We start from the raw sequence: 24,443 nt of genomic DNA, 5'->3' as shown, positions 1-24,443 counted from the left end.
CCGCTTCTTCCAAGCTCAGGATCGGAGCGTCCCAATGAGTAGGAAGTCAAGTAAGGGATCTAGGAGACCGGCGTGGTTAAACAAGGAGCTGCTGGGCAAACTCAAGTGGAAAAGGAGAATCTATGGATTATGGAAGGAGGGGCTGGCCGCTTGGGAGGAATATAGGACAGTTGTTAGAGGATGTAGGGAGGCAATTAGGACAGCTAAGGCCTCCTTGGAACTCCATCTTGCTAGTCAGGTTAAAGACAATAGAAAGGGCTTCTTCAAATACATAGCAAATAAAACTAACACAAGAGGCAATATAGGCCCACTGCTGAACGAAGTGGGTACCCTGGAGACAGAGGATATAAAGAAGGCAGAGGTGCTGAATGCCTTCTTTGCCTCTGTCTTTACTCCTGCAGACTCTCCCCGAGGGCCCCGGATTTCTATAGCCCCAGAAGGAGTCAGGACAAAGGAGGAGTTTGCTTTGGTAGATGAGGATTGGGTTAGGGATCAGCTATGCAAACTGGACATCTGTAAATCGATGGGTCCGGATGGAATGCACCCACGGGTGCTGAGGGAGCTGGCGGAGGTCATTGCTAGGCCACTTTCCATCATCTTTGGTAAGTCGTGGGAAACGGCGAGGTGCCTGAGGATTGGCGGATGGCAAAGGTCACACCAATCTATAAGAAGGGCAAGAAGGAGGACCCGGGTAATTATAGACCGGTCAGCCTTACCTCCATCCCTGGAAAGATGATGGAACAACTTATTCTTGACTCCATCTCTAGGCATATCAAGGATGAGGGGGTCATTAAGAACAGCCAACATGGTTTTATGAGGGGGAAGTCATGTATGACCAACCTTATAGCCTTATATGAGGAAGTGACTAGGTGGAGGGATGATGGTAGAGCGGTAGATGTAGTTTTTCTTGATTTCAGTAAGGCATTTGATACTGTATCCCACAGCATCCTCATAGACAAGCTAAAGAAGTGTGGGCTTGACGATCAAGTAGTGAGGTGGATCGAGAACTGGTTGAAAGGAAGAAGGCAGAGAGTTGTGGTCAATGGCGCAGAATCTCGCTGGAGGTCTGTGACTAGTGGAGTTCCTCAGGGGTCGGTGCTGGGACCGGTGCTGTTTAATATTTTCATCAATGACCTGGATGAGGGAACTGAGTGCACCATCAGCAAGTTTGCTGATGACACAAAACTGGGAGGAGTGGCTGACACACCAGAGGACTGTGCTGCCATTCAGCGAGACCTGGACAGGCTGGAGAGTTGGGCGGGGAGAAACTTGATGAAATTTAACAAGGGCAAGTGTAGAGTCTTGCATCTGGGGAAGAACAACCCCATGTACCAGTACAGGTTGGGGGTTGACCTGCTGGAAAGTAGTGAAGGGGAAAGGGACCTGGGGGTCCTGGTGGATAGGAGGATGACCATGAGCCAGCAATGTGCTCTTGTGGCCAAGAAGGCAAATGGCATCTTAGGGTGCATTAGAAAGGGAGTGGTTAGTAGGTCAAGAGAGGTTCTCCTCCCCCTCTACTCAGCCTTGGTGAGGCCGCATCTGGAATATTGCGTCCAGTTCTGAGCCCCTCTGTTCAAGAAGGACAGGGAATTGCTTGAAGGAGTCCAGTGCAGAGCCACAAAGATGATTAAGGGAGTGGAACATCTCCCTTATGAGGAGAGGCTGAGGGAGCTGGGTCTCTTTAGCTTGGAGAAGAGGAGACTGAGGGGTGACCTCATCAATGTTTACAAATATGTAAAGGGTAGGTGTCAGGATGATGGAGCTAGGCTTTTTTCAGTGATATCCAGTGATAGGACAAGGGGCAATGGGTGTAAACTAGAGCATAGGAAGTTCCATGTTAACATCAGGAAGAACTTCTTTACTGTAAGAGTGACAGAGCACTGGAACAGGTTGCCCAGGGGGGTTGTGGAGTCTCCTACATTGGAGATATTCAAGGCCCGCCTGGACAAGTTCCTGTGTGATGTACTGTAGGTTACCCTGCTCTTGCAGGGGGGTTGGACTAGATGATCTTTTTAGGTCCCTTCCAACCCTTGGGATTCTGTGATTCTGTGATTCTATGGGAGGAAATCACACTCAGACTAAATTCATCCTGTTGGGAATTACAGACAGCCCATGTGCACAGACCCCTCTTTTTGGCTTGTTTCTGTTGATTTACACAGTCGATTTGGTGGGGAACTTTGGCATTATGACAGTGGTTCTGGTGTCTCCCAGCCTCCACACCCCCATGTACTTCTTCCTCACCCATTTTTCCTTCACTGACATCTGCTATTCCACAGTCATCTCCCCCAGGATGCTGGCAGACCTCTTATCAGAGGACAAAACCATTTCTTTCACTGGCTGCATGATGCAGTTCCTCACCTTTGTTTTCTTTGGCAGTGCCGAGTGTCACCTGCTGGCCATGATGGCCTACGTCTGGCACGTTGCTATCTGTCACCCAATGCTTTATGTGACCATCATCTCCAGATGTGTCTGCTGGCAGGTGGTAGCATCATCCTACCTATTCGCCTTCCTCAGTGCCATAGTCTACAAATGGTGCGTGTTTGGAGGTTCCTTCTGTAGTCCCAACTCCATTGACCACTTCTTCTGTGGTGAAGTTCCTTTGCTAAAGCTTGTGTGCTCTGACACCCACAGCAGTGAGATGGTCATCTTTGCCTTCGTTACCATCAACATGGTGGGCACGAGCGTGGTCATTTTGCTCTCCTACATCTCTATCATCCGCACCATGCTGAGGATGTGCTCAGCACAGAGCAGGGCCAGAGCCTTCCACACCTGCGCCTCCCATTTGATGACTGTTGCCTTGTTACATGGGACAGCATTCTTCATGTACCTACAACCTCCATCTAGCCACAGGAGCCTGGATAAAGTGGCCTCCATCATCTACACAATGGTCACACCAATGCTCAACCCATTCATCTACAGCCTCAGGAACAAGGAGATGAAGGGATCTCTGGTCAAGTGCATGAGGATGTTCTTCAGCCACTGGCAACATAGAAGAGTTCTGTCATCCGGGACATGAACAGTTCATGTCCAGTGTGAAAGCCTATGGGGCACTGAAATATTGAGATTTTCCACTGATACTCATGACTTTATGGAAGTTCTTCCATAGTTTCTGCACAAAAGTCTATGATAGTATTGAATGAGAAACAGGCCCCCAGAATCACACCCTTCTTGGAAGAAAACAAGAGGAGACTGAGTCTGAAAGCTCATTTCACTTTGCACGCCCACTGCTGGAGGAAGAAATTATCCTCAATTATCCCAGGCCTCTTTTCCTCACAGGAAACACCAATCAGATTTACTCATTTTTAACTTTCATCACTCATAAATGAGTATTTTTCTTGCAAGATTCTTGACCTTGTCCCTCAGTTCCAATAAAATTCCTCACTCTTAGCTGTGAGTTCTTTATTAAAGCTGCTGGGGTGGGAGGGAAGAGGAAGTGCAGTTTTACATTTGCTTGCTGAAAAAGAGTCAGAGAAAAGGTTTCAAAAGATTCATTGCATTTGTTTGTGCCTTTCAAAGAGAAGAAGCTGGTGGGAATCAAGATCTCAAGCTGGACCTTTGAATATCATGGGGAATCCCTCCCCAGGCTGCAGCTTCACAAGAGATTTCAGATAAATGAAGAAATTGTAGTCAATGTAATTCATAATACAGGATGATGAACTGTGCTGATACCCGCCAGTGTGAAGGACAATTTGGGCACATCAAGGGCTCTCCCATTCATTTTAGGTGGTGTTTTACATTCATTTGCAGTGCTGTTTACTTCAATGGTGAGAGAAAGGGAATTCCAGCTGGAGATCAGCACCCACATCCCATGCCCATGCCCATGCCCAGCTCATGCTCAAGCACACCAGGAAATGAAATTGTCTATTTCATATAAGAATTAAGTTTGTAGGAAGCTTCCATAGGTGAAAGACAAACTTGAACAAAGAATTGATGGTAACTGGGAGCTGTCTGGGTCTGAAAGAAGCCAAAACACGCTGATGGGGGAAAATATCTTTCCTTTAGCTGTTGTGAGTGAGAATTAACTTATATTTGGAAAGTATGTTTACGATGATCACACTGTTTATGTGCTCTGAAATCAACAGTATGAAAGGAGACATTGTCTTAGGTGCTGGGGGAACGTGGCTTCTACCTGCAGTCAATGAAGGAGCCAGACCCTATATCATTAAATGCTATAGAGTTTGCAGGACAGTGACCTTTGATATCAAAGAACTTGCTTTAAAAACTTCACAAAACCTTGTTTTCTTCCAATCTATTTGATTGGATATTTATGCTTAGACTATAGGTATGGAACATTTGAGCCACAAAAAGCTCGAGTTTGGCCTCAAAATATTGATACTGGAGAGACACAATTGTGAATTCCAGCAATACAAGAGGTTTTAGAAATCCATTTTATACCGAGAGCGTCAGTGCATGATTCTGCTTCAATCTTTGCAGACAAAGGGTCTACACAATGCAGAAACTCCTGGCTGTAGACACAAAATGCCCACACCAAATCCATACCAGATTTCCTCTCAGTCAAAGTCTAATATTTTACTTGGTAAAGGAGAAGGAAATACGGACCAGAGAATGACACTTGTATATAACGCTCAATTCATTACACTATTTCCCTCACTGAGAACACTCTCTCCTATTTTGCCCATGCAGGGACATGGTCTGGATGAAGATGAACAGTCAGAGCAGTGAGCACTGTTGGGTGCAGAGGGTGATGAGTTCTACTCTGCAGGAGCCTGGGGACTGCCACAGGGTTGTTTAAAGAGAGGCAAAGGGGAACACCCTGGTGTGCAGGGACCATCCCACAGTATCTGAGCAAGAGAAGTAGGGCAGAACAAAGACCCGGGCCAAGTTCAGCCAAGACTCTAGAGCATCAGGCAAGTTGGTGATAAGGAGGCAGGTCCAAGAACAAAACAGGTCAATCCAGAAGAAGTCAACAACCTGCTCAGGATCAGGTTCAGCAATGGCTAGGGAGATCCATTAGCAAGCCTAGGTCACCATGAAAAGATTCCATAGATGTGCACAACACCTGCTAAACTGGAAACCACAGTGCCTCTAATAAAACTCAAGCTGCCTGGGCTGAGCTTATATAGAGGTGGAGGTCAAATACGCAGAGGGTGGGTATAGAGCCACAGCTGAGGCTGCTCAGGTGGATAAAGGCCAATTAGTTTACCCTGTGACAATTTGTCACTGTTTGAAAATGCCCACTTCTCACCCTTGAATACAGTGGAAGCCCAGAGTCACCAGGCTCAACTTTGGACATCCAGGCGCTACATCTGTCCACAGAGGGACACCAGCAGCTCCAGGTGTGGGAATGGAGACCCCAGCTGAGGTTGCTCAGGGGGATAAAGGCCTATTAGTTCAGCCTGGGACAATTCATCACGGCTCAAAATGCCCTCTTCTCACCCTTGAATACAGTGGAAGCCCACAGTCACCAGCTCAGGTGTTGGACATCCAGGCACTTCATAGCATCATAGAATAATCAGGGTTGGAAAGGACCTTAAGACCATCAAGTTCCAATCCCCCTGCCATGGGCAGGGACACCTCAAATTAAACCATGTCACCCAAGGCTCCGTCCTTGAACACTGCCAGGGATGGAGCACTCACAACTTCCCTGGGCAACCCATTCCAGTGCCTCACCACCCTTACAGGAAAGAATTTCCTCCTTAGATCCAATCTAAACTTCCCCTGTTTAAGTTTTAACCTGTTACCCCTTGACCTATCACTACAGTCCCTAATGACTAGTCCCTCCCCAGCATTCTTATAGGCCCCCTTCAAGTACTGGAAGGCTGCTATGAGGTCTTCTAACAGTCTCCTCTTCTCCAGGCTGAACAGCCACAACTTCCTCAGCCTGTCTTCATACAGGAGGTGCTCCAGTCCCTGATCATCCTCGTGGCCCTCCTCTGGACTTATCATGTGGATAACCACACTGGGGATGGAAAACTGTTCTCTCAAGTGTCCACAGATGGACATCAGCAGCTCCAGAGATGGAGTCACTTGTGCTTCATGTCCCATTTGGGGACCCTCTGCAAGATCTGAAATGGCTCTAAACCCATTCTCATTCTGTTGGCAACAACAGACAAAACCCTTTGCTTTCCTCACAAGTATGTCAGAAGCATCTTATGAGCTGCTCATCACTGCTGCTGTGCAGCTGTGCTCAGGCATGGCTCATCCACTCCATGTCTCTCAGATGTCCAAGCACCACAATGCCTTTCAGAGGTGATTTCACACCCTTTCCTTTGTTTTCCTCTGGGAAAGCATGAGCAGCCCTGGAGGCTTCCTCCTAGGAGAGCACATGCAGCTGTATTTACAGCCCCAGCACCACAAGCTGGGCTCTTGGAGTCTGGCAGGAGCTCACCTCTCTTCACATCAGGTGCTTCACAGAGGTGATGCTGGCATGTAGATGTTCTCTTCTGCCCTGGGAATAAATCCTTGGCTCCCATCACTCGGTGGCAGAGGGAAGGAACAGGAGGTAACATCAAGACAAAGGAGAGCCTCACCTGCATTGAGGCAGTGGGCTTGCTTCTGCATGTTCTAGTGTCCTCTTTAGCAATGCTGTGTCAGAAACAGCCTTACCAACGTGGGTTTTCTTTATGAAATGGGGAGCTATGACTGATGTAGATTGTGTTTCTTTTACATAGGCAGCTAAAGCAAGATGCACCGATTTACTCAAGAGTTAAATGAGGATGAATCTTACTGTGTTATAAAGAAATGCAACAGATTCAACTGTTAGCAGAATAAAGTCGCTAAGAAATCAGCCTTTGGGATTAGCACATTTTAACATCAACTCAGCTTTCAAACAAGCAACTTAATGCCCATGGGTTTAAGATGCCTCAGCCTGCTGGAGCTCACAAAGGTATAAATCATGATTTTACCAATGTTTATTTTTTCCTTTGCAAATGATCTCAAATAGTTTGAAAACTGTGATTTGAGGATTGGAATGATGATCGAAAACCAAGGGAAAATATCCCTTGTAACTTGGGGTTTCCCTGGGACTGGGACTTTATCTTGCTCCAAGCTTGCATGGACTCACCATGAGTTTTCTCATAGCTGTCTTCTGAAACAAATTGCCCCCAAACTGAAAGTTAATAACAATTTGACTGTTCTTTTAAATCAAACGAAAGACAAGCATTAAATTAAATCCATATTTTGAAGTGTCACATCTTAGAAAAGCGAAAATGCCATTTGTTGCTTCAATGCTCTTGCATTTCTAAATACGCCAACTGAAAAACATGAAGTATATATAATTTGGGTTAGAAAACACAGGAGAATATTCTAAAATGTAGCAGTTACAATGGTCATTGAATGAGATTATATATGGTCCAAAAGTGAACCTCCATTTTTAACCAGTGTGATGCCTTTCTTCCTTTTGCCTCAGCAGGTAACACCTGGTCATGGGAGGAAATCACACCCAGATTGAATTCATCCTGTTGGGAATTACAGGCAGCCCATGTTCACAGACCCCTCTTTTTGTCTTGTTTCTATTGATTTACATTGTCACTTTGGTGGGGAACGTTGGCATTATCACATTGGTTCGGTTGTCTCCCAGCCTCCACACCCCCATGTACTTCTTCCTCACCCATTTTTCCTTCACTGACATCTGCTATTCCACAGTCATCTCCCCCAGGATGCTGGCAGACCTGTTATCAGAGGACAAAACCATTTCTTTCACTGGCTGCATGATGCAGTTCCTCACCTTTGTTTTCTTTGGCAGTGCCGAGTGTCACCTGCTGGCCATGATGGCCTACGTCTGGCACGTTGCTATCTGTCACCCAATGCTTTATGTGACCATCATCTCCAGATGTGTCTGCTGGCAGCTGGTAGCATCATCCTACCTATTTGCCTTCCTCACTGCTGCCATCTGCACATGGTGCATGTTTGGAGGTTCTTTCTGTGGACCCAAACACATTGACCACTTCTTCTGCGACATCGTACCTGTGCTTAAACTCCTCTGCCCTAATAAATATAGGAGCGAGATGGTCGGCTTTGCCTTTCTCACCATCAATGTAGTGGGCACGAGCGTGGTCATTTTACTCTCCTATATATCTATCCTCTGCACCGTGCTGAGGATGTGCTCAGCACAGAGCAGGGCCAGAGCCTTTCGCACCTGCACCTCCCATTTGATGGCTGTTGCCTTGTTATATGGGACAGCATTCTTCGTGTACTTACAACCTCCATCTAGCCACAAGAGCCTGGATAAGGTGGCCTCCATCATCTACACAATGGTCACCCCCATGCTCAACCCATTCCTCTACAGCCTGAGGAACAAGGAGGTGAAGGCAGCTCTGGTCAAATGTGGGAGGAGATTGCTCAGCAGATGGCAAAACAAAAGAGTTGTATCACCTAGGACACACAGTTCATCTTAAGTGAGAAAGCCTTTGGGGCACTTAAAACAATGGGATTTTCCACTAATCCTCATCATTTTATATAGGTTCATCCACAATTCCTGCACATGAGGCAATGAGAGTATTGAATGAGAAATACACACCACAAATCACATCTTCCTTGGAAGGAAACCAAGAGGAAAGGAACCTCATACTTCATTCCACTTTGCAGTCCCCATACTGCAGGAAGAAATTACCCTCAGCTATCCCAGGCCTCTTTTATGCACAGGAAACACCAATCACACTTATTCCTTTACAACTTTTGTCATTCATAAACATGTCTTTCTCTTGCAAGATTCTTGACCTTGTCCCACAGCTCCAGTAAAATTCCCCACTCTTACCTGCGAGTTCTTTATTAAGGCTGCTGGGGTGAGAGGGAAGAGGAAGTGCAGTTTTACATTTGCTTGCTGAAAAAGTGTCAAAAGAATGGTTTCAAAAGAGTAAAAGCATTTGTTTGTGCCTTTCAAAGAGAAGAAGCTGGTGGGAATCCACCTCTCAAGATAAGTCTTTGAATGTCAAGGGGAATCCCTCCCCAGGCTGCACCTTCACAAGAGATTTCACTTCAAGGAAAAAATTGTAGACAATAAAATTCATAATAGAGGATGATGAACTGTGCTGAGACTACCCAGTGTTAGGGACAATTCGGGCACATCAAGATCTTCTCCTACTCATTTTAAGTGCCATTTTACATTCATCTGAAATAACATTTATCTAAATGGTGAGAGAAATGGAATTCCAGCTGGAGATCAGCACCCACATCCCATGTCCATCCCCAGCTCATGCTAAAGCACGCCAGGAAACCAAATTGTTTATTTCACATAAGATTTAAGATTGTAGGAAACTTCCATAGATGAAAGACAAACCTAAACACAGAATTGATGGTAATTGAGAGCTGTCTGGGTCTCAGAGAAGCCAAAACACACTGATGGGAGGAAGTATCTTTCCCTTACCTGTTGTGAGTGAGAATTAACTTATATTTGGAAAGTATGTGGATGGTGAACAGAATTTTTATGTGCTCAGAAAAACAACAGTATGAAAGCATATGCTGTCATAGGTGTGGGGGCAATGTGGCTTCCACCTGCGTTCAATGAAGGAGCCAGAATCTATATCATTAAATGCTAAAGAGCTAGGCAGAATAGACACCTTTGATATAAGAGAGACCTTTTCAATACCTTCACCATACCTTGTTTTCTTCCATTTTGTTGGATATTTTGGCCGAGACTAAACATATAGAATCACAGAGCCACAGAAAGCCCAAGCTGGACGTCAAAACATCATCCGATCTGAGGTTTTGTGGAAACAGGAGTTTAGATGAGCAGTGTCACGGGTAGGGCTCATTGCTGCTTGATGAATTACCCCACTCTGGTGTCCTGATTTCTTCTTGGGTTTGAGAAAGTTTCCAAAGCAGAGACAACTGAAATGCTCAAAGGTTTACCCACACTTGATGTTAGGCTCCTAAGAGAGCTTTCCATTGCCATAGTCATGTGTGGTGGATCCAACTCAGTGAACTGGCAATAGCAACCTCAGTTTAACATGCAGGGGAGGCAGAATTGTGAATTCCAGCAATACAAGAAACAGGCTTGAGGTTTTGGAAATCCATTTCATACTGAGCATCATTGCATGATTCTGCTTCAATCTTTGCAGAGAAAGGATCTGCGAAATGCAGAAAGCCCTGGCTGTAGACACAAACTTTTCACATCAAATACACGACAGAGGTTGTCTCCATAAATGGTTCTGACACCTCAAAAAGCAAGCACGTTTCTGTCAGGAAGAGCTGGACAGGGGTCTCTTTGCCCTGTGCTTCAGGTGCTGTTAGATCAGCCTGAATATTTTGGAGGAGAATATTGGATTCTCTGGAGATGATTCAAAACCTGGCTATATTGACATGAGCATTTAAGATAGTATTCATATGACAGCATTATCAACCTAACAAATAGTTAGCAATTCTCATCTTTAGATACCATATCTAGCTTTATCCATAGGTAACAGAGAGGGTAAAGGTCTCAGAGCAGTGCCTAACATAGGTGAGTTTAATGCAATTTTTTCTCTTAAAATCATAGAATCATAGAAACATAAAATAGTTTAGGGTAGGAAAGCACCTTAAGAGCATCCAGTTCCAACCCCTCTGCCATGGGCAGGGACACCTCACACTAAACCAAGTCACCCAAGGCTCTGTCCAACCTGGCTTTAGCACCTCTGGGGATGGAGCATTCAAAACATCCTTGTGCAGCCCATCGCAGTGCCTCACCACCCTAACAGTAAAGAACATCCTCCTTATATCCAATCTAAACTTCCCCTGTTTCAGTTTGAACCCATTACCCCTTGTCCTGTCACTACAGTCCCTAGCAAGGAGTCCTTCCCCAGAATCCCTATAGGCCCCCTTCAGATACTGGAAGGCTCCTATGAGGTCTCCACACATCCTTCTCTTCTCCAGGCTGAACAGCCCCAACTTCCTCAGCCTATCTTCATACGGGAGGTGCTCCAGCCCCTGATCATCCTCGTGGCCTCCTCTGGACTTGTTCCAGCAGTTCCATGTCCTTTTTATGTTGAGGACACCAGAACTGCACACAATGCTCCAGGTGAGGTCTCACGAGAGCAGAGTAGAGGGGCAGGATCACCTCCATGACCCACTGGTCACGCTCCTTTTGATGCAGCCCAGGATATGGTTGGCTTTCTGGGCTGCGATCGCACACTGAAGCCGGCTCATTTTCATTTTCTCATCAACCAGCACCCCCAAGTCCTTCTCTGCAGGGCTGCTCTGCATCACTTCCCTGCCCAGTCTGTAGCTGTGCCTGGGATTGCTCCAACCCAGGTGTAGGACCTTGCACTTGTCATGGTTGAACTTCATAAGGTTGGCATCAGCCCACCTCACAAGCGTGTCGAGGTCCTTCTGGATGGCATCCCTTCCATCCAGCATATCAACTGGACCACACAGCTTGGTGTCATCGGCAAACTTGCCGAGGGCGTGCTCAATCCCACTGTCCATGTTAGCGATGAAGATGTTAAACATGACCGGTCCCAACACTGATCCCTGAGGGACACCACTCGTTACCGGTCTCCAGCCAGACATTGAGCCATTGACCACAACTCTAAAAGTACTTCATTCATTAGTTTGATTTTATTTCCTGAGCTTTTACACAAAAATGTCATTACCCTTTAGTGACAGGGGAGAAAGGCTCTGAAAATAAGAAGAGGTCGTAAGGCAGGTTTTAAGCCATCAACTGGGAGATGCTGATGGCTGTGGAAGAGCATTTTGACAGGGCTATCAAGGAGCCCAGAGCTAATGTCCAGTGCCCATCTAAAAAGACCAAGTCGGGGTTGGTGGGGGATGTGTGTGGAAATACAGGCAATAAAATACATCAGGTAAATCAGACTGTGGTGTGACAGAAGCCAGTCATAGGAAGAAGGACAGACTTGGAAATGGTTCAAAAACAGGTCTTTAAGACTAAGGAATAGGGAAGGCAAACAAAAGTCCTTGGTGTCAAGTGAAGATCTAGGGACCTTTGTCACAAAACCAGCAGCAAAACATTGTGCCAAAGCTACTTCCACCTGACAAAGTCCCTCAGGGCGTTCTTCACCTCCCTGTTCCTGAGGCTGTAGATCAGGGGGTTCAGCATGGGCACCACCAGCGAGTAGAACACAGCAAAGACCTTATCCGTGCTCAGGCTGCTGCCAGACCCTGGTCGGAAGTTCAGGGCGAGGATGGACCCGTGGAAGATGGTGACTGCAGCCAGGTGAGAGGTGCACGTGGAGAAGGCTTTGTGCCGGCCCTGAGCAGAGCTGATCCTCGAGACAGCAGCGAGGATGAAGGCGTAGGAGACCAGGATGGCCGAGATGGTCACCATCTCCACCAGCCCAGCGAGGACAAATATCAGACACCTATTGACACGGGTGTCGGAGCAGGAGAGGGCCAGAACAGGCATGAGGTCACAGAAGAAGTGGTTCACCTTGGCTGGCTGGCAAAGAGGCAGGCTGAAGGCAAACTCCGTGTGCACCCAGGAGTGCAGCAGGCCAAGCACATAGGAACTGGCCACCAGCAGCATGCAGACCTGATGGGACACGACGGACGAGTACAGCAAGGGCTTGCAGATGGCCATGTAGCGGTCGTACGCCATCGCAGCCAGGAGGAAGCACTCGGTGGTGCCAAAGGCTATGAAGAAGTAAAGCTGGGTTGCGCAGCCGATGACAGAGATTGTTTTCTTCTCCATCAGAAGGTTCATTAATGTCCTCGGCGCCACCACCGATGAGTAGCAAGCATCGAGCAGAGATAAGTTGCTAAGGAAAAAGTACATGGGGGACTGCAGCTGAGCGCTGCTCTTGATGAGCACAACCATGCCCAGGTTCCCCACCAGCGTGATGAAGTAAATGAGGAGGAAGAGGATGAACAAAGGTGCTTGTAGTTGCAGGTTGTCCGTCAGTCCCACAAGAGTCAGCTCTGTCACTTGCTTGGTTTCATTTTCCTCAGCCATCTTCTCCTGAAACACTGTAAGATGCATTCATAGAGCCGTAATAAACAGTTAATGGAGGCACTCGGCACCTAAAAAGCCCAGCAATGCCCAGTGTCTGGATGGCAGACCCTCCCCTTATCAGAGATTTGCTTCATTTGCATCAACATTCATCAAAAACCAGTTTGGCAAAACAATGAATGTTTTATTCTGGTAGCAGTTACTCTGCCAAGTGTTCCCTATTCCATTCATTCTAACACACATCTCTCTGTTGTATACTCATGGTATATATCACATTCCAGTGTAACCCTGCCAAGTTCTAACAAAGAAAGAGTAAATGAAGGGGTTCAGTGCTTCCTGTAATGAATTAGTGACACCAAGAATGAAAATCTCACACTAGACCATGTCTTTAGAGGTGACACGGTCTAGTGTGAGATGTCCCTGCCCACGCCTGGGAGGCTGGAAGTAGCTGAACTTCAGGTGCTTTCCAACCCAAACCAGTCTGTGACTCTATAATTCTAGGGTTTAGAACCATAGAATCAGCTGGGTTGGAAAAGACCTTTAATGTCATCACGTCCAACCTTTGAACTAGAATAGAACATTTGGCATCTTAGGAAGCCTTCCCCAGAGAGGTTTTCCTTAAAGGTCGTTTTGCTTGCGCACTGCAGAGAGAAAAGAGGAAAACCCCATTTATTCTTCCATAACTTTTCATGTATTTTGCTGTTTCAGGGTTGTTCTTCTATGGAGTATATAGAAATGGTGTGGTGCCATCATGAGGGAGAAAAGAAACCAATAAAAGAAAAAAAAAGCACAACAAATCTTTGCCATTTTAACATCTTTTCCTACACCTCCTCTTTCTACAATTCCTCCTTAGGAGTTTTAAACATATGGAAATACACCATGACATCCTGCCTTTTAGGTACAGAATTAGTGAAGGATACTGAGCAGCCTCCACAGGGGTCCAGAAGGAACCACTGTGACATAAACAGATATTTCAAAGAGACCAAGGAAAGAGATAAGAAAACTATTGTGTAAAGCAGCTCAATTTTAGCCTAAGATCATGGAAAACCCTGCGCTGCTCTATGGGGTGTCTGTCACTGTCAGTCAATCACTGCAGTGCACTGAGTATGGCTTTCCCATCAGCAAAATAAACCACTGCAAACCTGGTACTAAACAGCCTGGCTCATATTCAGAATGGAAATACCAGATAAACCACATACGGAGGTGGAAGAAGCACAAAGGGTTTAGCCCTGTGCACAACCTGTAGTATCACAGAATTACTCAGGGTGAGATCCCCAGCATTGCAGAGATAAAGGTTTATTACAACTGGTATTTTAGCTGCTCTCTGCTACTATAACTTTAAAAAAGAACCAAGCCATTATAACTGGTATACAACCTTCCCAAAAGCCACGTGCTCTGTGATCTTCCTTCTTCTGGTGTTGTCTGGCTCCACCACAAAATAATCAGCTCGTCTTGGTTTGTCTAATAAAGATACAACCTGGAACAATCAAATTCCTCTCTACAGATCACATCTCTGAAGGATGAAACCGTTCTCTTGCCCTCCTGCTTCCTGCAAGGAATTATGCACTGTATTGCACAAGGAGACACTGGCACAGGGTGCCCAGAGAAGCTGTGGCTGCCCCATCCCTGGCAGTGCTCAAGGCCAGGTTGGACACAGGGGCTTGGAGCAAGCTGCTCCAGTGGAAGGGGTCCCTGCCAGTGTCAGGAGAATGTCGCTGGAGGAGCTTTGAGGTCCCTTCCAACACAAACCAGGCTGGGATTCTTTGATACTGTAGATCCCCTTAGAATTATAAACCACCTTGTAGCTCCAGCAATAAAACAAATCTGGATGCCCCCTTGTCCTTACCTGTGATACCTTAGTACTTCTTCCTTGCTTCACACTGAGTGATGACAGATTACGAGGACACTTATACGCACTGCCTGTCCCCCCTGCTGGTGTAATTGCTTTGTAACCCTTGTCTCTAATCCACTGAGACCTCCGAGGTGCTTTGGCTGAGAAGTGTTTTGGAGAGCTTCCTATGGGAGAAGAGCAATTATTGTTATATTTCTCTGCCATACATATGTGCGTGTATGGGGGGGTGCATATATGGATGACGGAGGAATATGGAAATAAAATATAAAATTAAATTAAATTAAAAAATGGAATAAAGAATAAAATGAAAATTAATAAAAATTAAAAATTACAAAATTAAAATAAAACTTAAAATTGAAAACTAAACATAAAATGCAAACAAAAATGTACATTAAAATAAATTAACTTAGCTAAAGAATAGTCTAGAATAATAAACTAAAATAATATGAAATACTAAAAAAAATAAAAACTAAACTGAAAACTAAACTAAACCAAATCAAACTAGAATAAAACAAAGCTGGTCTTACTGCATGGATCCCTCTCCCCTGGAGAGGGGCCTGGGACAAGGGTCTGTAAGGACAGGCCCAGGGGAATGGCTTGAACCTGCCCGAGGGGAGACTGAGATGAGCTCTTAGGCAGAAGCTCTTCCCTGGGAGGGTGCTGAGGCGCTGGCACAGGGTGCCCAGAGAAGCTGTGGCTGCCCCATCCCTGGCAGTGCTCAAGGCCAGGTTGGACACAGGGGCTTGGAGCAAGCTGCTCCAGTGGAAGGGGTCCCTGCCCGTGGCAGGGGTTGGAGCTGGAGGAGCTTTAAGCTCCATTCAATCCAAACCAGTCCAGGATTCCAGGATTCATCTCATAATCCTAGATATCCGTATAAATACACGCATGCACAAAGGTTTCCATTGCTGGGAGACCAACAGGCATTTCTGGGCTGTGATTCATGTGATTTGCTTAAGAGACTGGAGTTACAAGAGGGTGAATTACACACAGAGGTGCCTGTTTCCTATGGGTGGGAGGAAATACCCTTTGGTTGAAAGATTTATTTGAGCAAGAACACTATTTATCCCAACTTTAAAGTTGGTTACTTGCATTTTTTACCTGGGTTTGCTTCTTTGACAGAGAGCCCTTCAGGATATCCACATCAATCTCCATTCTTTAACTTATTGGTGAATTATGTAAAAAGTATAATTTTTAATCAGCTTTAAGAGCTCAGAAATCCAACATTGATGATTCAATCACTGCTGAAAGGGTCGATATTGACCCAACATGCGATTAAGTTCTTTACATTTGCACTCCATCGGCAAAGGAACAACAAAGACAAGGCTCAAATTGCCCAAAGGCTTCCAGAGAAATTAGCACCAACACATTCTGAAGAACCAAACACCTTCAGCATAACCTGCAATTTCACCTGCAAGAGCCAGGTTTTGGGTGGGAAAGCTTTATTTAAGAGTGCCACAAGCCTTACCATGAGAAAGTAGAGTGGAAAGTTGTGTGATTGAGTTATTACCTGATTATATGATGCCCTGTGGTCCTTTGGGTCTGTTCCATTCTCAGCCAGCCTGGTAGGCACTGGGTTTGAGAGACACTCCATAGGAAGAGAGTTTCTGGCTCTTCTTCTGGGTTCACCTCTGAACCTTGCAACCTGGGAAACCATGCCAAGGTAGTCCAGGCTGTCTCTGTAGTCGCTGAACAGAGCAATGAGATGAACAGGATGAATCAAGGTGTTTTTAGGAGCTCTTTGTGCCCATTGACCATTGGTGATGAATGAGGTTGGGCTTCATCTCACCCACCTTCATCTAGGCAGGTGTTACATGTCATATCAGTGTCAGATACCTTATAAATGAGAGAGAAATTAGAGTAATCACCTCAGCACACCTTCACAGAGCCCTCTGTGCAATGAGTCCTGCTCAATAACAGCAACAAGGAAACACCCTCCTGGTCACCAGCTTCCTGCATTCACTGCCTTCTCCCAGCTGCTCTCATCAGGGCAGCCTTCACCTCCCTGTTCCTCAAGCTGTAGATCAAGGGCTTCAATGTGGGGGTCATGATGGTGTAGAACAATGTGGCCGTTTTGTTCTCATCCAACGCAAAGGTGGAGCTGGGGCACAGGTACATGAACAAGATTGCCCCATAGAACGTGGTGACGACCATCAGGTGGGACGTGCAAGTGGAGAAGGCTTTTCTCCTGCCCTCCTTTGAGTGGATCCTAAGGACAGCGGGGAGGATGCAAGCATAAGAGATAAAGATGATGGTCATGGTGCTGAGACAGTTTATGTTCACAAGAGCAACGATGACCACCTCGTAGATGTGGGTGTTGGAGCAGGAGAGAGCTAAGAGTGGGGCAATGTCACAGAAGTAGTGGTAGATAACATTGGAGTGGCAGAAGGAGAAGGTGAAGATGATAGTGGTGTGGGTCACCGCATGGAAGACACCAACAGCATAGGAACCAGCCACAGGCCACCAGCACATCTGTGCACACATGATGGTGGGGTACAGGAGGGGTTTGCAGATGGCCCCGTACCTGTCATAGGCCATCACAGCCAGCAGGAGGCACACAGGAGGTGACCCCAAATGTGACAAAGAAGCAGAGCTGGGCTGCACACCCCGAGAAGCTGATGGTTTTCTCCAGCGTCAAAATCTGCACCAGCATTTTGGGGAGGATGATGGAGGAGTAGCAGATGTTGACAAAAGCCAAGTGGCTGAGGAAATAGTACATGGGGGTGTGAAGGTGAAGATCAGTCCTGATTAACACAATGATCCCAAAGTTCCCCAAGAGGGTCACCATGTACGTGGCCAGGAGTGCCATGAAAAGGGGGACCTGGAGGTCTTTGCGGGTGGTCAGCCCCGGAAGAATGAACTCACGCACATCATTGTGATTGACGGGTGTCATCCTCTGTAATGCATCAACCTGCAGGAGATGGGCAAAATAGACAATGATATGGGCAGCTCAAGAGGACCCTCAGCTTCCTCAGTGTCACCAAAGGGAAGCAGAACTCATCCTGCTACAGGGTCAGTTGGACTCTAGAAAGCTCTTGGAAGAGATTTGGGCTCTTGGAAGAGCCAAGCCTCCATCTGGTGGCTACAAGAGGATCCTAAAACCAAAATCTCAAGCTCAACAGTGAGAACACCCACCTGGGTTTAGCTCAGCATTTCATCTCTCCTATTTATGTCTTCCTGAGTACATTCAACACAGAAGGAAGGTCAATAACTGAGAAATTCTTGGAAGTTGGGTTGGAACTGGATGATCTTAAGGTCCTTTCCAACCCTAACTATTGGGTTGGAACTGGATGATCTTAATGTCCTTTCCAACCCTAACTATTCTATGGTCGAGGTTTAACCCCAGGTGGCAACTAAGCCCCACACAGCTCAGCAGTAACTAAAACACCCTGGACTTACCAACACCATTTCAGCACCAATCCAAACCATAGCCCCATAGTAGCTACTATGAAGACAATTTGCTCTATCCCAGACAAGGAAACCTGCAGGGTCCGTTCAGCTCCTTCAGCAACTGGGATGAGTTTGGCTGCTCCTCCAGATGATGACTGAGGCCACATTCATCACCAAGCAGATGTTGAGAGTGGGTTTCAGCACTCTTTCCTTACAAGCAGCACTGAGGGTGATTTGCTGCTGCATCTTGCAAGGGCAGACAAGAGCCCTCTCTAGTTTCTAGTGTTCAAGATGTATTTATACTCATTTCTCTGACCTCAGAGGTGTTCCAGTCCATGAAGCTTGACAACAAGCAACATCAACCAGGAGCATCAATCTCTTCATCTCCAGCTGCACTAATAGAGCCCAGGAACAATTTGCTGTAACTATGTGGATTTAAGGAGATGTCTTCCCCGTTCTCCCACACTGAGGAGAGGGAGTGGGTGACAAGTGAATGTCTACATGATTCACCCCTGATTATTCTCATGACTTTCTCTACTGGCTTTCATAACGCTACTTAAACAGGATTTCAGCAATGCAAAGAGCAGTTTCTGCAACCATTTTTAGTCTCATAGTAGCCCCTTCTTAACATCTTACTGTAAAACCGACCCAAAAGTTAATTTTTGCTTTTGCTGACTTCACTAAGACAGTAATTGTCCCCACACCAGGTTTTTATCGTGTATTTGGGGTTTTTCTTCCATTTTGCTATGAGCACTGATGAGAAAAGCAAGGAAACAGGAACCACCTGAACTCAAATCAACACCAGAACTGCAGTAGTATCTAAACAAAATTCTTCTCACTGATATCTGTCCACTAGGTTGAAGTGTTGTGACACGTTTTATCTACCACACTGTGGTCTTGGTGCACGGATTCATGAAAGACTTCCCTGTCTACTTACTTGAAGAGATTTTAGTTTATGGAGCCGGAGAACGCCCTGTATCAGTTTCTTTCATAGAATCCCAGACTGGTTTGGGATGAAAGGAGCTTAAAGCTCATCAATTCCAGCCCCTGCCACGGGCAGGGACCCCTTCCACTGGAGCAGCTTGCTCCAAGCCCCTGTGTCCAACCTGGCCTTGAGCACTGCCAGGGATGGGGCAGCCACAGCTTCTCTGGGCACCCTGTGCCAGCGCCTCAGCACCCTCCCAGGGAAGAGCTTCTGCCTAAGAGCTCATCTCAATCTCCCCTGTGTCATTTCATGTGACCCAACTTGTGGTCTGGTCTCGAAATACCTGCAAATATCAGTTAATATTTCCTTAAAACCAGAAATAACACCAGAAAACTTTTGCTAATATAAAACATGAGCTCAGGTAACAGCGGGTTTGATGCCCGCAGGGCAAAGCCACCACCTGTCTTCTCCCTTTTGCTCTCTGAAGCCTGAAATATAGTTTATTATTATGTTTATTAACATTTAAGTAATAAAAGATATTAATTTCAAGTAATATTTAAGTAACAATTGCTTTGGACTACAACTTTCTTTCCAATACACAGTCACTGTCAGGTCTCGGGCTGCAGCCAGAGAAAGTCCTGTCCATCCCAGCGCAGTATGTAACCTTGGTTTAAGGAGAAGCATGTGTTCCAGGTGTCATGCTTCCAGGTATATTTAGTCCCTGCTTTTTGAAGGTGCTATATCCACCCATCCTTGAAGGTGCCACATCCAACCATCCTCTTCAAGGTGCAATATCGAACCATCCTTCTTGAAGGTGCTATATCCTACCATCCTTGAAGGTGCAATATCCAGCCATCCTTGAAGGTACAATATCCAGCCTGCTTCTTCTCCTCACCAGGGCAGGGAAGCATGAATGGACAAAGAGGAGAGGACTCTACTTTTTGCTTTCCTCATGGCGTTCTTCATATCCATGTTTCTTAGGCTGTAGATGAGCGGGTTCAGCATGGGGACAGCCACAGAGTACAGCATGGAGACCACCTCGTCAGACACCCAGGAGAGACAAGTGGCTGAGGAAGAAGTACATGGGGGTGTGTAGGCAGGAATCCATTCTGATTAATGCAATTACTCCCAGGTTTCCTATGAAGGTAACCACATAGACAACAAGGAATAAGACAAAGCACATCACCCACAGGTCTTCCCTCTTTGTGAAGCCCAGGAGAATAAACTCAGAGGGGGACGTATAATTATCTTCAACCATAGTGACCCTATAAGCAGTTGGCTGCTTTATGTCTTTAAATTGAAATGCTGAATAGGCCCAAATCCCTCAATAATGTTAAGAATGTCAGGTTTTGTCTATCAATCTGTTACACCACTTTAAGTCAATAGGAAGTGTGTATATATACATACACACACACACATAGGTATATATATATGCCAATATAAGGTAAATTCTCTTTGAGAGACGAAAACACCAAGTTCCCAAGGCCAGTCTTGCCTGAACACCACAACCACCACCAACACACTTGGAAGCAAGTAGATATTTTAAGGCAAGGAGGGAGGGCAACACCAGAATGAATAAACTGCAGGGTTCCTCATAGTTCCTCTCAAGCCATTGACACATGGAAGTCCTTGAATTCCCGAGTAACTGCTGGGAAAAGGGAATTATTTCTTATCTTTTGGGTGCTGCCAGTCCAGTGTGAGTACATGAGAAATAAATGGCTGTTCTCTGTGTCCCAGGAGGAGCTCTTTGAGGGCAAATGTGGCTTGCTTTCCTTAAGGTAGGATGGTGCAGAGCCAGGATTTCTCTCCTCACCTTGCTTTAGACACGATGCCTAACTTGGAGACAAAAGACACATTCAGGCTTGATCAAAGATAAATTATCCCTGGCAGAAATCAGCAGCTCCTAGAATCACAGCTTAGGACGGGTAGAATAAATCCTCATTGATTTTTCCTGCCTAACATTAATCATCATTTGACAGAGTTAACACCAGAGAGCAAAACAGGAGTGCGCGCTGCCTGGTATCTGACAAGCAGAGCCATACTCTTTGGGTCTGGGGCTCAATCCTCCCCGTGATGCAGCATCCACCTGCCCAGACACACACATCTCCTGCCAGTGGAGAACTGACCTGAAGCTCACAATTAACAAAGGCTCACCCTCACTTTTTCTTGCTTGACAAACCAACTGCTTGGTATGAAGTGATCCAAGGTGCAGATATGAAGCCTGGGATGTTTCTAAGGCTGAAGCTTGTGCTATGCACCAGAGCTTCCCCCCAGCAATCAAATCTCCCTGCAGCTTGAGCACGCTCACTGGAATGGAGATAAGCTAAAAACCCATACCTTGCCGCCCTCATTTAGATATTACCCATGCAGGCTGAGGGTCCACACTCTGCTGAAGAGTTAACTGAATATTTGTCCCTGTCTTCCTGGGGAAAGGACCTCCATTTGTGGCTTTCGTACTCTGATTTGGGAAGATCTCGCTTTGTGGCCAAGCTTTCAACAAGCTGCCCTAGGACTCACCAAGCAGACTGTTGCTAGTGTTATCCAAGATGTAACTCTTGACATTATGGATAGGAGAACACCCAGCTGCTGTTGAGACCTTACAGCCGAGCAAAACCTTGCAGCACAACCTCCCGGTTAGGTAGCAGTTATCTTGCTCTCACAGAAGCATAGAATCCCAGAGTGATTTGTGTTGGAAGAGACCTTAAAGCTCATCCAGTTCCAATGTCCATCATTCAGGGACCCCTTCCACTGCAGCAGCTTGCTCCAAGCCCCTGTGTCCAACCTGGCCTTGAGCACTGCCAGGGATGGGGCAGCCACAGCTTCTCTGGGCACCCTGTGCCAGTGCCTCAGCACCCTCCCAGGGAAGAACTTCTGCCTAAGAGCTCATCTCAATCTCCACTCTGGCAGTCCAAAGCCATCACAGTGGATGTTGTCCTCAAGATCTCAGTATAGCAACAAGTGGAAGGTGCCAGCACTATAGATGTATAACACACTGTTTGGCTAGCTGCTCTTCTGAGAGTCTTAGAGCACAAACTATCAAATGAGTGAAGAAAAGGATTGTTTAAAATATGAAGCAAAAAAGCCCCATGCTCACACCACCAGCATCCCTCTGATTCCTCAAGGTGATGGTTTCTGCTGCCCTGAAATAAAGCAGAGGAGGTAAGGTCTGCTACAAGGCCTGTGGATCCTGTGGATGCCACAGGACAAAGCAGGGGTTTCATTTCAGGGATTTCCTCCTCTTTGCTCTCAGATCCACTTGAAATGGGTTTTAATACTCACAGCTTCTCCAGGCTCCAGCTAGAAGGGTAATGCTGCTCTGTCTTCTCCCACGCAGCATCTACCCATCCTTCCAGAGCGTTGTCCTTTGTGGTATTCACAGAGCCAGGGGTAAAACAAGTCAGGGGATTACACATTAACCGCCAGGGAGCTGTCAGACCAGGCAAAGGTCAGCCCAAAGGGCTCCCAAGAGCCAGGCCAGGAAACACCCAATAGGTTTTAAAATTAATGGCACCAGAAGGTGTTATTTGAACAATACCAGCCCAAAATTGCTGCCTTTAAGAGTTTTATACAGCCTTCAAAAATCCCCAAAGGTGGTTTAGTACATATTGGTATGTAGTGTGTCGTATCTGTATTCAAAAATAAGATTACCTCTTGGGAAGGACTCTTAGAAGCGTCCCTCCCTCAGTGGAGGAAAAACCCAGCTCTCCTTTATCTCAGTTTATGCTGCTACTTAGAATGAAAATACAAAAGCACAACTTCCTTTTCATCTTGGTGCAGCTGCATTATCTTTTCAATCAGAAATGCTTCCGTTACTGTGCTCCCAAAAATGAGAGGGGGCTGCAGGGCCTTCCAGGAAAGGACAGAAGTCACCTCGTCACTCCCCAAAAGCCCTAGTAGAGAATGACCCTGTTTTGTCCTGCCTAGCACTCAATGTTCCGTAACAAAAGGTGGGTTTCCTACCCCATGCCGGTTACCGGGATAGATCCACCAGTGAACTTGGTTACTGTATAGGCATCCTCACCCATTTAATTCAGCATCAGAGAATCCCAGCTGCTCGCCTGGGATTATTTAGGTGGTGATGGGTGTCATTTACATACATCAACAACAAGGAATTAAATCCTTCACCTACATGGGATAAAGGTTGAGACCTTACCTGTTTTGAAATCTGATGTGTTTTCGGCTCCTTTCATTATAAAATCTGGGATGGCTTTGTCAGGAGTAAAGATGTGCAATGGGGATACTTACTGAGAGGGATCTGTGCATCTATAGGAAACAACTGATGGAGAAGGGAATCATTTGAAACACCATGAATTAGCACTTCAAAGTGTGTATGGATAGCCCAGACTATTTAAGAGAAAACCATTTAAAAGGCAGAGTGAATTTGCTATCCTCAACATCAGAAGGACACGGATCAAGTCCAGAGGAGGCCACGAGGATGATCAGGGGCTGCAGCACCTCCTGTATGGAGCCAGGCTGAGAACATGGGGGCTGTTCAGCCTGGAGAAAAGAAGCTGTGTGGAGACCTCAGAGCAGCTCTGAGTGTCTGAAGGGGGCTACAAGGATGCCGGAGAGGGACTCTTCATCAGGAACTGGAATGATAGGACAAGGGGTGATGGGTTCATACTGAAACAGGGGCAGCTCAGGTTGGATGTAAAGCAGAAGCTCTTCCCTGGGAGGGTGCTGAGGCACTGGCACAGGGTGCCCAGAGAAGCTGTGGCTGCCCCATCCCTGGCAGTGTTCAAGGCCAGGTTGGACAGTCTTGGGTGACCTGGTCTAGTGTGTAGTGTCCCTGACCATGGCAGGAGGTTGGAACCAAGGTCCTTTCCAAACCAAACCACTCTATGAATCTACAATAATCTACATTTCATACAACCTGAAGCCTCAGCTAAGAATTGCATCAGGAAAAGTGAGGTTTAAAGCATAATTTCTAAATGTGAGGGGACTTTGTAGCTGTTAAACCATCTGACATTGCTTGAACAGGGTCAGAAAATAAACTGTCTACACAGGATCAGACAAGTGTAGAGGCAACATGATGGCCTTAGTTTATTTACCTATTATTTCTCAGCTTCCTGGGCAAGAGCAAGCCACTTGGCTACACAAAGCTTCCCAGCGAGTAAGAAAAAGGCGATTTTATCTTAAATAAAAAGGAGTGGCTATTCCCAGCAATGTCCAGTAGGTGGTGGTGATGTATAAGAAATCCTGATCCGTGAGTTTCTAGTCACTCGCTTCAAATCTTCTGCCTTTTGATACCTAGAGGGACTCCTATGACCATTTTGCACCTCTTGGAGGTGACCACAGAGAGCAATGGTACGAAGAAGGAACAAAAGTCACATAGGAAAAGGAATGGATTTTGTTCAGAAGTAGATGAAATGCAGCTTTGAAGGGGAAACGGGCATCTAAAGAGCAGGCATATGTGGATACTGTCATGTCCTGCTGGC

General features: G+C 46.2%; 3 protein-coding genes and 2 pseudogenes across 3 annotated transcripts; 3 read left to right on the top strand and 2 right to left on the bottom strand.

The window, feature by feature from the left end:
- LOC136017804 (olfactory receptor 5AP2-like) overlaps window positions 1-24,443 on the top strand; it is a 313,756-nt pseudogene that overhangs the window by 40,368 nt on the left and 248,945 nt on the right.
- On the top strand, window positions 2,057-3,016 carry LOC136016764 (olfactory receptor-like protein COR3). Its single transcript, XM_065684409.1, has 2 exons — window positions 2,057-2,532; window positions 2,632-3,016. Exons 1-2 carry the CDS (start codon window positions 2,057-2,059, stop codon window positions 3,014-3,016), a joined length of 861 nt encoding a protein of 286 aa, XP_065540481.1.
- Window positions 7,386-8,678, top strand: LOC136016762 (olfactory receptor 5AP2-like). The gene is made up of 2 exons (XM_065684405.1): window positions 7,386-8,286; window positions 8,671-8,678. Exons 1-2 carry the CDS (start codon window positions 7,386-7,388, stop codon window positions 8,676-8,678), a joined length of 909 nt encoding a protein of 302 aa, XP_065540477.1.
- LOC136016984 (olfactory receptor 5T17-like) lies at window positions 11,703-14,763 on the bottom strand. The gene is made up of 2 exons (XM_065684806.1): window positions 14,688-14,763; window positions 11,703-12,858 (listed from the first exon to the last, which is right to left on the bottom strand). The coding sequence occupies exon 2, from the start codon at window positions 12,842-12,844 to the stop codon at window positions 11,915-11,917; it is 930 nt and encodes a 309-aa protein (XP_065540878.1). The 5' UTR covers window positions 12,845-12,858; window positions 14,688-14,763; the 3' UTR covers window positions 11,703-11,914.
- LOC136017069 (olfactory receptor 8U9-like) lies at window positions 16,650-17,583 on the bottom strand (annotated as a pseudogene).

The sequence above is a fragment of the Lathamus discolor genome, chromosome 6 (genome assembly GCF_037157495.1).
Source record: "Lathamus discolor isolate bLatDis1 chromosome 6, bLatDis1.hap1, whole genome shotgun sequence".
Lineage (NCBI taxonomy): Eukaryota > Metazoa > Chordata > Aves > Psittaciformes > Psittacidae > Lathamus > Lathamus discolor.
The sequence above is the reverse complement of the archived record's forward strand: the minus strand, read 5'-3'. Positions and strand labels throughout refer to the sequence as shown.